This window comes from Sceloporus undulatus, chromosome 4 (genome assembly GCF_019175285.1).
Source record: "Sceloporus undulatus isolate JIND9_A2432 ecotype Alabama chromosome 4, SceUnd_v1.1, whole genome shotgun sequence".
NCBI classification, from domain to species: Eukaryota; Metazoa; Chordata; class Lepidosauria; order Squamata; family Phrynosomatidae; genus Sceloporus; species Sceloporus undulatus.
The window spans coordinates 169,240,478-169,255,394 of record NC_056525.1 but is presented as its reverse complement, the minus strand read 5'-3'; the positions used below and the strand labels follow the sequence as shown (position 1 = coordinate 169,255,394).

The 14,917-nt window shown below is 39.1% G+C and overlaps 1 protein-coding gene across 1 annotated transcript in view; it reads left to right on the top strand.

Annotated features, from left to right (window-relative positions):
- Positions 1 to 1,525: 1,525 nt before the first annotated feature.
- Positions 1,526 to 14,917, top strand: part of SLC35B3 (solute carrier family 35 member B3) — a 20,993-nt gene continuing 7,601 nt past the window's right edge. Inside the window, exons 1-6 of the mRNA XM_042464660.1 lie at positions 1,526 to 1,649; positions 5,059 to 5,312; positions 7,558 to 7,679; positions 9,235 to 9,389; positions 11,392 to 11,499; positions 14,317 to 14,414. Of these exons, the coding sequence (XP_042320594.1) occupies positions 5,112 to 5,312; positions 7,558 to 7,679; positions 9,235 to 9,389; positions 11,392 to 11,499; positions 14,317 to 14,414 (684 nt within the window). The 5' untranslated portion in view covers positions 1,526 to 1,649; positions 5,059 to 5,111. The remainder of the gene's footprint in view (positions 1,650 to 5,058; positions 5,313 to 7,557; positions 7,680 to 9,234; positions 9,390 to 11,391; positions 11,500 to 14,316; positions 14,415 to 14,917) is intronic.

Here is a 14,917-nt window from a genome sequence, read left to right as displayed (position 1 = left end):
GTTTAGTGAGTTTTTCTTCTTTTCATAGTATTTCCGCTTCATCAAGCAATACATGTAAACAGCACTCTGGGGTTTATCAGACAAGGGAAATTGAGAGTAGAATCCAATGGCAATACCGAATGCAATCATGAGGTTAACGTTATTGCATGATAGATAACCACACGCCAAATTTGGGCAATGGGGGAGTCAGTCCCAAACGCAATCAGGGGGTTTCATGTTATTGCGTGATAGACTACCACATGCCATTTCAGGCAATGGCAAGCTATTTTCGGGCAATGGGAAAGTCAGTTTGAACGCAATTCGAATTCATGTAAAGTTAGCTGACACTAGTGAATTCCCATGAATGCGTCCCGGCCCCACTTTCTTTTATTCGAAATTAGAGGAAATTCTCACGCGTGATAAACTCCTATGGAAAACCTACTTCTTACCACCTCCTTTTCTTACATCAGGGTGGTCATACCAGGATAGGTTTTTTATGGTGCAGGGAGGTTTTAGCTATGCTTTCACTTTTGTATATTTTATGTGAATTTATATTGTGTCTAGATTGGGCTCACAACGAATCCAACTCCCAGATCCCATAGCCTTGAGCCAGGGCAGTTGAAGCTGTGCCAAACCGGTTATCCTCCCAGTGTAGATGCAGCCAGTGATCTCTTGAATTCTCCAATTCAAATACATGCAAGAAATGATGGCAGTCACTGGGAACACAAAGGAAGTCAACATTGTATTGAGTTGTAGAAGCGGATGTAAATTGTTAGGTTTTAAATAAATGAATGAATGAATAAAATTAAGCCTTACTGATCTCTGTGAAACATCCTGCTGGACTTACATTATTAATTATTATTTTATTATTATTATTGGGAATATTTGTAATGAGTGCATTTATGAACAAAAGGGGCAATTTATCCCCTTTTAATAGTGTCTAAAACCTAAAAGGCACCTGATTCCATCTGATCTTGGGGTCAGCCCTGGTTAGTACTTGGATGGGAGTGAATGAAGCCAGGAGTGCGTCTACACTGTAGAAATAATGCAGTTGACACCACTTTAAACTGTCATGGCTCATCCCCAGAGGATCCTGGGATTTTTTTGTTTTGTGAAACTAATAGAGTAAGGTCCAACACACACTGCAGAAATATCCACTTTGAGACCGCTTTAACTGCCCTGGCTCAGTGCTAGGGGAACCCTTGGATTGTAGTTTATTGTGGCACCAGAGCTCTAGCTCAAGTCTCACAAAACTACACTTCCCATAATTCTCCTAGCGTTGAGTCACGCAGTTAAAGCGCTCTCAGACTGGACTATTGCTGCAGCCAACGCTGTGGCAGCACTAAAGCAGCAGCTATGGATTACTAAGCGACGTAGCCTAAGCGTGGCCCCGCCCCCTTTCCCTTCAGGGAAGCAAGACTCCGATATAACAATCTCGCCTCAGCCAGGAGTGCCAGTGACCAAAATGGCGCCTTCGGAGTCACTTGCCCGTTCAGGCCAAGCTAAACGAGCACCGAAGAAACCGATGCCGCTCGAATCAATGAGCTCGGTGCTCCTCGCCGCCATTTGATTGCTGGAGTGGAGAGGCTGCAAAGGAGGCTAGAGAGAACGAGTGGCTGCCTTCCTTTCTCCCAGCCTCCCCTCGTCCTCCAAGCGCTGACCAAAGCCAGGTACTGCCAAGGCCTCCATCCCAATGGGGTGGGAAGGAGGGCAGGGCTGGGAAGGGAAGGAAGGAGCAGAGGTGGACCCCTCTCTGAGCCCATGGCAGCCCTGCTTTGTTTCTTACTGATGGCGACCCTAAGGGGAACCTATCAAGGTTGCTTAATCGCGGGGATTTTCCCATTGCCTCCCCCTGAGGCTCGAGAGAGTGTGACTTGCCCAAGGTTACCTACTGGTTTCACATTGACCTGAATAGACCAGAACGTGGGCCAAAGCTAACAATTAAACTCAACACAGAAACATGTAAGGTGCTGCACTTAGGCAGAAAAATGAAAATGCATAGTATAGGATGGGGGACGCCTGGCTTAAGGAGACATATACATGTGAAAGGGATCTGGGAGTCCTAGTAGCCACAATTGAACATGAGTCAACAGTGTGATGCAGCAGCTAAAAAGGCCAATGTGATTCTAAGTGCATCAATAGAAGTATAGTGTCTCAAGGAAGTAATGTGCCACTTATTCTGCTTTGGCCAGGCCCACCTGGAATACAGTGTCCAGTTCTGGCACCACATTCAAAAGGACATTGAGAATGGAGCGTGTCCAAAGGAGAGTGACTAAAATGGCGAAGAGTCTGGAAGGCCCTATGAGGAACGACTTAGGGAGCTGGGGATGTTGGAGCCTGGAGAAGAGGAAGGTTAAGAGGTGATATGATAGCCCTGTTTAAATACAGACTTGAAGGGATGTCATATTGAGGAGGGAGCAAGCTTGTTTTCTGCTGCTCCAGAGAATCACCTGGAGCAATGGATGCAAGCTACAGGAAAAGAGATTCCACCTCAGCATTAAGAGGACTGTTTGACAGTGGAACAAACTCCCTCACAGTGTAGTGGAGTCTCCTTCCTTAGAGGTCTTTAAGCAGAGGTGGATGGTCATCTCTGGGGGATGCTTTGATTGAGAGTTCCTGCATGGCAGAAATGGGGTTGGACGGATGGCCCTTGTGGTCCCTCCAACTGTGATTCTATGATTCTCTGAACCCGGGTCTCTGGAGTTCAACACTCCAACCATGCTGGCTCCTTCCATTTCTATATATGTACAGTGTTTCCTTCCCTCTGGAGAATGAGTTAAATAGAGATAGACAAGATAGAGGAATTAAGAAAGGGAAGGGAGGAATAAAGGAAGGAGGTTAAAGAAAGAACATGTAAGAAAGGAAAGAAGGCAAAATCACCACTACCTCCCCAGCCCTGATTTATGTACATAGACTGTATATAGACATTTTAACTCTCACCGCTGCCTCAAATTTTTTATTTGCTCTGTTTGATTAGTTTCACAGTTTTTGTTTGTAAATGGATTTGTTGTTGTTGTTGTTGTTTGTACCTTCAAGTCATTTCCAACTATATGGCGGCCCAAAGCAAACTGAGTTTTATGGCAAGTTTCTCAGGTGGGTTTGCCACTGCCATCGTCTGAGGCTGAGAGAGTGTGGCACACGTGCACCATTGCGCACATACTCATTTTGTGTAGTATTATATATTTTTCAGTTTTATAAAAAAACAAATCAACGTGATCTGATATTTATTTTGGTAGCTGATGCATTTGCTAGAGAATGCGCTTTGAAAATATGATGCGCAAAGTGTCTTTTATATCAGTCTGTGTTAGCAGTGCAAGTCTTTTGTATGTGTTGTTAATACAGTGTCAGCTTTGTGCAACTACATTTCTGAATGTTCCCTTTTCTGGTGGCCCTAGCCATTCTGTTGATAGACTCAGTTGGGAGAGCCCACTTTATTGGAGAAAGATACTCTTAGTTTAGAAAATGCTAATGTAAGGCTCAGTAGGCTGAAGATGTTATAAATAACCTCTAACTCCATAAAGTGCATTCTAGTACAGCCAGAAAAACAACCAGACAAATAAAAATTAATTACTAACTACCACCTAAATAAGCTGCTGAGTTGAACTTTTAGAGAGCCCTGCTGAACACTATGTTTAGCCTGAAGCTGTGAGTGGGAAAATGTACCTTCAAACTTGGTTAGAAATTACTATATTAAACGTCTGGAGCACTGTTTGATTGGCATGTCCATTTGACAATTCTGTTAAATAAACACCTTTTCCTTTCATGATATATCCTATTTGTGTATTTATTTCTTACTTGACTTTATAAATCAATCAAGCACTTGCAATGCAACCACATTTAAATTCTTACTGTATATCCCGCGGTCACAAATGAGAACATGATTGTAGTTTTGCTTTCAAAAATTGGGATTTCTGCACTGAAACAAAGCAAAGAACATCCCTGTATCCAGCATCTATGGGTTCATTTGGGACAGACGGACTGACTGGAGCAAGGAGTTAGAGCACATGGCAATGGGGAAGAAGTGGTGGCAAAAAGAAGCTTTCACATTTGGGATCCTGCTTAATCTTTGTGAGCTTTGCAAGGAACTGGATGGCAGGTTTGAGCTGAAGTTTCAACCTGCTCCTGCTTTCTTTCATCAGACAAGTTGAGAGAAGTAGCAGAAGAAGCAATGTTTGTGTGTGGGGAAAATATGTTTCTGGGGAAGGAGGCAGAGGAATATCCGGGGTTGATTTCTTAGAAAGAGCAACTACTTTGGAGCAACTACTTTAGTTAAAATATTTCCCTTTCCTTCTCCATGCCACTCTCCAGTCTAGAGCATGTGGCCTTTGTAAACCCATTGTACACACACACCAGCTGAGCCCCTCTTTACCCCAATGAAGGATTGAGAGCCCCTCCTCCCCAGGGAGAGGTTTCTCCCTTTGCACCTGGTCACCTTGGAAGCAGCAACTGAGCAGCTGGCTGAACAGTGATCAAGAAGCTTCTTGCTTACATTGGCTTTTGCCCGAAGGACAGAATGGATGAGAAGCTTCTAGATCACTGCTCAGCCAGCTGTTCGATTGCTGCTCTGAGAGTGGCAGTGCAAAGGGAGCAGCAACCAGTTGAGCTGTGACTGAGAAGCCTCTCTCCTGCACCAGCCTTTACCACAAGGGTGAGAGGTTTCTCAGCTCAGCCAGTTGCTCGGTTGCTGCTCCCAAGTTGGCTGGGTTCAAAGGGAGCAGTGACCAAGATTGGTTGTTTTAAATTTGCAGTAGAACAGTAAACCTATTATCAACAAATTGGCATGGGGGAGGTGCTAGGGTTGTCACCCAAGAGGAAAGGGGACAGCGGCCCCAAAAAGTTTGTCAATCACTGCACTACAGTAGCAGTTACATATTAGCAACAGGTAATCCAATAAGTTATTTTCTGGAGTGCAGTTGCAATAACAAGTATGACATGTTGATCAGTTTGGTGCATAAAGTAATGTATTTCCTTAAAAACGAAGGTTCAGTGTTCTGATTTGATATAGGGGACTTTTGTGATTCTCCTTTAAATATTGTCATACAAATTGTGATCCAATTGTGTTTTGTTTGTTTGTTTCAGCTTCCAAGTCAAGAAAGCACTTTATTGCCACCGAATGCAGAAAACTAAGTATCATGGATCTGAAATTCAATTCCTCTCGGAAGTATGTTTCTATCAGCATACCATCAAAATCCCAAGTTATGTCGCCACACATCAAATCAGTAGATGATGTAATAGTACTTGGTATTAATCTCAGCAAATTTAACAAGGCTACTCAGTTTTTTATTTGTGTATCTGGAGTCTTTCTGTTTTTTCTTATTTATGGATATCTACAGGTAAGTGCTGTAATTCGTTTTGTGTGTTTTCTTCTGTAGAATTGCTATTATGGTGCAGATGTACAGCATCTGCATTAACCTATATATAAAACCAGGGGGTGGGCAAAATGGCCACTTTTATGGCTCTGGGGTAAAAAAAAAACAATCACAACCCTATTTTGCTCCAAAATGATCTCTAGGGGTATGTGAGGCATTTCCACTGCATTTGGAGGGGATGTGCTTGGGACAAATTATCTTTGAAACAGAAAAGATACAGGAAGTTACTTTTGTTTACTTCCAGTTGTTAAAAAAAGGCTTCTCCTCACCCAAAGTCATAGTGAGAATGTCCCCATGTCCCCTAGAGATGTGCAGAAGTTTTGATTTTGATTTTTTGCAGGAGCAGGTAGCATAAGCAGGGGGTAAGCCTCTAAGATCCCCTGGGGGACTAATTCAGCCTCCTATCCTTTCACAGTTGTGCACCCCTGCTGTAAAGAAAAAAATCCTATATCCATCAGACTCCCTTTATTGAAGGAAGTGAGGAAATGTATAGTACACAAAGAGTTTGGATAATCTCCCATTGGCTTTTAGAGGAGGGAGCTTTTCCCCCAGATACCATATATTTGCTCTACAATTCTGTTAATAGTTGTATAAAAAAACCCACAACCCCATGCCCTTTCTAAGAGGCCTGTATATTTTTGGGATAATAGATCTGTCTCGTTATGCATGTATAGATTTTTACAGTACGCCTCATGAAAAAGATTTTTACCATTAGCAACTAATGCCTGTAAGAAGTGTACCTTTTTTCTGGAAGGCTAGTTTTCCTGTGGGCTAGTAATAATAATAGTAGCAATTGTTTTGTTGTTGGTTTATATTGAACTTTATTATGAGAATCTTCTTGCTGAGAATGTAGACTTCAGTGCGTACATTCATCCTGTCTTATCTGTGGAAGAGCCATTCCAGACCCCCCCCCCCCCCGGATAGCAAAAAAATGTGGGACCTCAAGTCCTGTTCTTTGCTATAGACATGCAGTGTGCGCACAGCTGGCAGTGCAGCCGTATGCACACATATCCATTTAAAATAATGGGGCTTGCCTTCCACGGAAGCTCAGATCTGCAGATGGCAAGCCCATGGGTAAGAGGAACCCACTGTACTTGATCTTTGCTAGGCTACTCTTATATTACTCCAAGAAGTCAGTCATTAAGGCTGCAGTCCTGATGGGTGTTGCATACTAGCAAATTCTTTCAACACCCAATGAGTTTATTTATATTACGAGCCACAATGATGCAAGAGAAATCCTATTTTATGCCCAAATCCTATTTTAATCCCGACTAGAGTAGACCCATTGAATCCATTCAGTTTATCTGTTCAGATAAAAAAGAATGAGTCTGTTCTGGTTGGGACTAACCAGCAGGATGCTTAGAAACTGAAAACATTCTTTATGCCCATGCAGCAGAATCCCTCAGAGTTTATACTCCAGAAGAAATAGTCGAGAGGAAAGGATGATGCAGTGTCAGCAAACATTTTGCAAATTTAGAGATTATAAGTGTAATAGAAAAAGAAGGCAGATAATTATTCCTCTGTTCAGATACTAGCTACTTAAACTCCTGGTTAGTAGATTCAGGACAGACAAAGCAAAAGATTTATTCCCATAGAGCAGTGGTCCCCGGACTGTGCCCTTTAAGAGACTTTGGACTTCAGCTCCCAGAAGCCTCAGCCATGTTGGCCAATAGTCTGGGATTCTGGAAACTGAAGTCCAAAATCCCTGAAAGAGCACAGTTTTGGGACCACTGCCATAGAGCATAAAAAAGTATGCAATTTGCTGCCGCGAATTAGAGCTGTAAATGGAACCTCCATATTCAAGAGCAATGGATGTTTAAAGGCAAGAGATGAAGAAGCCTTTGCCTTCATGCCTTTTATCTGTCTTGCAGGCTGAAAGGATCTGATCAAGCAGGGCTTATTTTGAGTGTAACTAGAATGCACCACAAGAGGTGGGCAGAAAGTGGTCCCTTTTCTATCAGTGTGAACCTCACACCAAGCCAAAAAGCAGCTGCAGATGTTTAATGCTGGGGCTTGCATTATCAAATGCTGGTTTTCATCCACTAAGCACATGAATTGGGGCCAAATCCTGACATGAGGATTGACTAGATTCCTTCAGCTACTGATTATGTTATTCAAAAAACTGAATGTTAAAAAAGCAGATTTCTATTTAATAATGAGGCTGTATTGAAAATGCATTTAATATAATATTTTTTTGTTTCCCCCACAGGAACTCATATTTTCAGTAGAAGGCTTTAAACCCTTTGGCTGGTATCTTACATTAGTGCAGTTTGGGTTTTATTCCATTTTTGGACTCATAGAACTACAGCTTATTCAGGACAAAAGGAGACGGTATGTGATTTTTCCCCCAACTTATATCTTCAAAATGCTATTTGTTAAAAGTTGACTTCCATTTTGATAAGTAGCTTTACTGAGTGTATATTTCCACAGTAAAACTAAGTTCAGCTTCCTTAATTTTGAATTAAGATAGAAATCTGAAGAGAGCAATCAGATCAAACATTATTTCTAATCATTTTGTCATATTATTAGGGTCCCATGAGATTATCCACATGTTGTTGACCTGAGAAATTGATGGGTGGTTCAAATTAAAAATGGATATGAAGTAGAATTTCACAATTCCATTCCCTTTTGTATAGAGAGTTCTATGTAAAGTATGCTTTCAGATCGCTGTATCAGTTGGCAGAAGTATTAAAATTCACAAAATAGTCTATTGGGATTATATGATTATTATGATTATTATTATTCATTTGTAGCCTGATTTCCCCAAAAAATTATGTCTCAAAGGGACTCAAATTTTATAGCAATTGCACCTACCTTTCTTATTCATTTTGACTTTAAAATAGAGGAATTATGTTTTGCTCCTTTGTGCAGAATAATCTCAGTCAAACTTCATGCTAGCTGTTGAAACACTTGAGTAGAGTTAGCTTGTTACAAAGTTAACACTTGCTAAAGGCTGGAATCCAGAGGGCTTTATGGGGAATTTGTATGTGTGAAGTGGTCCTTTGGAAATTTCCCCTCTGCTCACAAATCTCTGACTCTGCAACTCCTGACATCCAGAGAACATGCAAGAATTCAGTATTCAGGGCAGTATTCAGAAAGAAAACTGGGCTATTAAGATCCTGGTTCTTCTTCTTTTTTCTGCAACAGTCTAGTCTTGTGTACAGTAACAGATGAAATTTGGGAGATGGGGGTTTTATATTCATCTTCACGGAGGCAACTAGAAACATTTTAGAGTAATCTCATTGACTAATGCTGGGATATATTCTTTGAGCTTGTCAAAGGTGAAAACACCATACCACTGTACTAAAATGGAAATCTTCTCCTTACACAGCATTTATGTGGAGTAAAGAAAGAAGGCTGAAAAAGGCTATATTCTTTATTTCTGTACAATGAGCCCTTGGTATCCTCTGCAGATTGGTTCCAGGATCCCCCGTGGATATCAAAATCCCTGGATGCCCAAGTCTCATTCAATACAATGATATAGTAAAATGGTGTCCCTGATATAAAATTGAAAAATCAAGGTTTGCTTTTTGGAATTCATTTATTTTTTTAAATATTTTCAAGCTGTGGATGCCTGAATCCATGGATTAAAAAAATTCATGGATATGAAGGGCTGACTGTATTTGCTTTCCATTTATTTAAATTGGAAAAATTGAAAACAAATTGATATAAAAGAAAAACATTATCTTTAATGATGTTACAGTAGTTAAACATTTTGACAGATCATATCTAATTCAAGAAATTCAGATGTTACCACATTCATAAATTCCATGAATTTCAACCGAAGTTGCCAGTTTTATCAATGATCCTTGCTTACTGTAACATTAAAGCCTCTCTTGAGTGTTGCCATTTGCTCCCAATACAGAGCTTCATTTATATTTTCCAGGATTCCAGGCAAAACCTACATGATAATAGCTTTTCTAACAGTGGGGACAATGGGTTTATCAAATACCTCCTTAGGATATCTGAATTATCCTACACAAGTAATCTTCAAGTGCTGTAAACTGATCCCAGTTATGATAGGAGGAGTCTTTATACAAGGTATGCCTTATTCTTGCTATTGAATGCTATTCATTTCCAAAAATCACCTTGTAAAGACCTGACAATGATTTCTTATTTATTTTTATTTATCTCCACCCGATGCCTCCACGTAGAGGTCTTGGTTGCACCAAAAGCATGGATTTTCTCCTGAATTGAGTCAAAAGTAATTTTAAGCAAAACAAGTTATAAAAAGACTGTGGACGCATTTGTTGGCAAGATACGTTCTCCAAGGTATGAGAACATGGTGCATATATCTGGTCTAGATTGCTCAAAGTGTCCACAAGTGATAGTTAAGGTTTACCTGTCTTTTGAGTTTCATTGAGTTTACCTCTCTCCTTCCCATCACTCACTCAACATCCATACACCAATTCAGCAGAAGTGGCTAGGAAATACTTTGGTTGTGTTGATTTTCACTGGGAAGGAGAGGCAAGTTGGTCAGTTTCTTTCCCTTTTTTGCTACTTTGGTGATCTTAAAGTATATGACTAGATAGTAGGTTGCCAGTCTTTCTTTTCTATTTAGCTTGCTGCTCCTGGTCCCTGAATGAGAATTAATGCTGCATAATGAATTACGTTTAGTGAGTAGTGATTACACTTGTTGAGAGACCCAGAGTAAGATAGTTTAGTGAAAGAATTTGACAACTTTTGCCTGCCCTCATATAGTTACTCTGAACCATTCATAAAATATATAAGGTTTGTTCTTTCCAATTTGATTCACTAGAGAATAGCCCACGGGGAGAACTTTGCTCAATTTAGTCTGTGCAAAACCAGGGACAAGGTTTCTAAATTGACCCCTTCCTTTTTGTTTCTTCCAAAGCAACTAGATGTGCTTTTGAAACTTAGCTGCAGTTATGTAATGAATTTGAACCAGCAATGGAGTGGCAATAGCTGAGTTATATAATGATAGCAAAGTTGATCTCCAATACGAAAGTGATCTCAAAGTTGAAACCCACTTTTCCATTTAATTGAAAATTCCAGACTTCTGGCCTTACTGCTTTAGAATAGTTTTAAAGCATCTAGAAAGGGCATTGAGCCTAGCACTTACAAGATTTATAACCCCTGTGTTTCCAAGAATGTAGATGGTGTGCAGATGGTGTTATACAATAATATGTTATGAAGTTTCAGTTTTAGTAGAAATGCTTTGATACCACATGTCAGTTATTGTAAAAGGCTGGTTCATATCTCACCCTTAGTAGCATAGTTATTGCTTCTGCACTGCTGCTTCCCACATGAGACCAATAAATGTATACTGTTGGGAGACAGTGTGGGAAGAGATCATATACTTCACTCCTCATGCAAGTATTGGGGGTTCCCAGGGATTGATTATACCAGTCTGTCATCTGCCTCTTCCACCTGTTCTCTAAATGCATTATCTCTGTAGTTCCCATTTAGCAAAAGACTATATGGGAGCGGCAACAATCTTGATAAGACAGCATATGAATATAAAATGTAAAGGAACACCTTTCCCTACACCATCCTCCCTGTGTCTTAAGACTGCTTTCTACTAAAGGCAATGACCTTTTCTATTGTGACACTGTAATTGTTGAGCCTCTTGTGGAAATGTGGCACTGATTTTGCAGTCATTTTGCAAACTTTTCTGTTTGGGCATTTTAATCTGGCTACCCTTATGTTTTGTATTGCTTTTTATTGATCTCTTGTGATTATATTCAACATTTTTGTGATATGTTTTATAACTAACATAACATATAATGTAGTTTTATATTTTTATATGTTTATTTGTTTATATTTATTTCTATGTTTATTTGTTGTACACCACACTGAAAGAGAGAGAGACAGAGAGACTGGAATAGGGTATGCTTATAAATGCTCATACAAATACAGCATGGATTGGGTCTATGAGTCTGTGCAATGTGAGAAATTCTGTATTTTTAATTTATTTGTTTGATATGTTCTCAGACCAAATGAACAGAAGAAATAACTGCCATGCCTTTAAACAACATCACCTCTGGTTATCCATCTTTTTCTCCTCCTTTTTTTAAAACAGGAAAACGTTATAATATTGCAGATGTTTCTGCTGCTATGTGTATGAGCCTGGGCTTAATATGGTTTACTTTAGCCGATAGCACAGTTGCACCAAATTTCAACCTTACAGGTAAAATTTATGTTTACAGTGTAATTTAAGATTCATGATATAAATTAATTTAATTTCCAGGGGGGAAAGCTGTTAGTAAAGTAGTCACCTGCCTGATCTAAAACAGTTCTGATTGCACCCCATCCCTGCAAAATCTTAGAACATTTGTGATGTCACACCAGACATCACTATTGATAAAACTGTATTCAAAGCCATTTGTCAGCTGGCCCAGCAAATCGACTGTAATCCTGTGTACATGTACCTGGAGTAAGTCCCAATGAAGTCAATGGAGCTTACTTCTTAGTAAATATGCATAAATTTATGCTATTAATATATGTCTATAGTGATTTTTTAAAAAGTAATATATATAATAATAAAGACATAAATACAGAGTTTCCCCCAAATAAAAATGCAGTCCTTTATCCTCTCCACTCCACCTGTAATCAGATTGAAGACAAAGTAAAGTAAAACTTTATTTGCTAGGATAGGTTTCCTTCTCGTTTTCTTCTTGTAGCAAATCCCAAAGTGCCTAGTAAACATTGTCAGCACTGAAGAATAGAGGGGCCTTGCTCATGTGAAGCTACCCTGAGCTTACCAGGGCTTCATTGGCTTTGGGATTGTAATCCTCACTTCATGAAGGCCTACAGGATTTGAAGACAGGAGTACAAACCACCGTAAAGGAATACATTCCATTGAGATGATTTTCATAGGGTATGTGCAGAAGAACTTCCCAACTGATTTGTGTTGTGTAAACCAGGATTAATGCCCCTTATAAAAAAATAATTAGATACCACAAGTAATTATAAATGGGGAAAAAACCCCAGTAAGAACTGAAGGCCAAGAGCCATAGTGAGATAGGTCCTAATGGAAAGATCTTTCAGAAGCAGCTCTTGCAGAAAAAGCAGATTTGTTTTCAGAGGTAAAATGTTATTTGTGGTGTAACTCAAACCCTTCAGTTGCATTTCAAGGAGATGACTGTTTTCAGCATAAAAAGAGAAGGAAAAGTAGTCTTGTGGCACCTTTAAGGCTAACCCAATTTATTTCAGCATAAGCTTTCATGAGTTCAGATATCTTAAAAGGTAGGCTTCAGTCCATGCTGAAATAAACTGGTTACTCTTAAAAGTGCCACAAGATTATTATTTTTCCCCTTCCCTTCAATTAAGTGTGTGTATTGGAGTGAGAATGTGAGAGACTCATGGCTCTCTGTACACAATACAGGCTTCTTGACAAGGCTGTTTTCTGTAGCACACTGTATTCCTAGGAGGAGGCACAGTTATCTGAGTAGAAGAGGTCATGCATGGGACATGTACTTTGAAAAATATGCACTGACATGCATGCTGTGGAGAACAGAATTGTGACATCAGTCAAGCATTGGCTCTCTGCAGGTTGGAAATGTGGATAGTTTGGAATTCTCTTTACATTTCATTTTACCGAGGATGTCACTGTGATAATAAACTGTACCATATTCCTAGATTATTCAAGAACATTTGAAGGTTCCTTGTTAGTCTTTGGCCATATCTGTAAGGAATGAACCTTAAAGAAACTTGTTTCAGGAGCTGCTCCCTTGAGGACCGCCCATATTTCTTCACATTTTAACAAATACTCTAAAAATGCCTTAATGTATAGTCCTATCTTGGATCCCAGATTTATTTTTTAATTTAAAATTCCTTTTTTTTAAAGGACAGCCTTTTCCTAACTGTTGAATAATTCATTTGCATTCAGCTCTGGAATATACTTTTGCATGCAGTTTTCTGTTTGGAAAGTTAAAGGGGCAAGAAAACGAATGTTGTAAAGCAGAACCGTTTGCTGAATAGCTCTAGAACTCCCTGCCCTTCACACGCTGCACACTTAATGAAGCAGGAGATCCCACCCTTTGGGGGCAGGGAGTAGCAGACCCGAAACTAAACATTTCAGATCTCTGTAAACCCATCCTTTTCTCTTAGATGTCAATGTTATTACTGATTTATACACTTTTTTGAGACCAGTAAAATTTTACTTCAGGACGTAGTGAATATATTACCAGATCTTTACTGTAATATAAAACATTCTGAAAGGAAGTTAGGAGTTCCTTAGCTATGAGGACAGTCAAATGTCCTATGTTAGTTTGAGAAATGAATGACTGTTATTTCATTAAAAAGCAAAAATGGATCAAACCACAAGCTGCTGCTGTTGTCAGACAGTGGTACTACAATGGTACCATGTTCTTTTCTAGTGTCCACTAGCATTTTCTACTGTACACTATAACATTTCATATCTGAAATCATCAGTACAGATTTTAATTTAATATAATCCCAAATCTGCTTTAGAGCACTATAAGCAAGCCATTTTACCCTGTGATTTACTGAATTGAAAGGAAAGGAAAATAGCACTCTCTGGCTGAAGATACTGCAAAACTGGATGAATGTATAAACAGATTCAGCATATAAATGACTGCAATAATTGTTAACCAATCAAGCATATTATTGGGGGTTTGAGGGGGAAGCATATCATGATTGGAAAACTATATTCAATCTTTGGGATTTTTTTTAAGGAGCGGGAATGGGACAGGTACAATTTTATCTATCTCTTTCTTTCTATACATGTTGCTACTTTATCTTACATTTATTCAGAATTATTCAATATAAATTTGATAGTAATTTGGTAGTCTGTACAGATTCCCTTCATAAGAATGGCAATAATTTGGTATAGTGTTAGTATTCTAACAAACAGCTTCTAAACATACATTGTCTTTGATATGTACAGTAGTTAGCATTTGATAATATATATATATAATTTTATTGTATTCTAATATTGAAATATGCACACTTAATTCCCCTTTTTCGTTTGTTTATTGCAAAGGTGTGGTCCTTATATCCCTTGCCCTCTGTGCAGATGCAGTTATAGGAAATGTACAGGAAAAAGCTATGAAGTTGCACAATGGCTCAAATTCTGAAATGGTAAATTCCCTTCTGTCATTTCCTTCATTTAATTAAGAGCAAGGTTAGATTTCTTTTCTATTTTCCCTTCTGTTTTAAATCAAGTCACTGTGTTTATAAGATGTGACACTAATATTAGAAAATTCTTGGCTCATAGTTGGCAGGTATAACAATTTGTTGTTCTACTCTAAGAGAATTGTAAGGGAAATGAAACTTTTTCTCAAAAACATTTGCAGCTTCAAACAATGCTTTTTACAAACATTGATTATATTATCAAGGTAGAATTAATCATCAACATTCTTGACACCCCTGTAATCTGAATCTTGTCAAAGAGAAGACTGCCACTATTGAGTAGCTTTAGCATTTTCTTCACAGCCGTGCTTATGTTCACTCTCCAAACATTTATGGCATTGGATATTTATTTGTCAATATTTTGAATGCAAATTTTTAAACATGTGGGAGAAGCAGGAACATATTTTAAAGCTGTTCTAGGAGCACTGAATTAAGACTGTGAGGCTGCAATC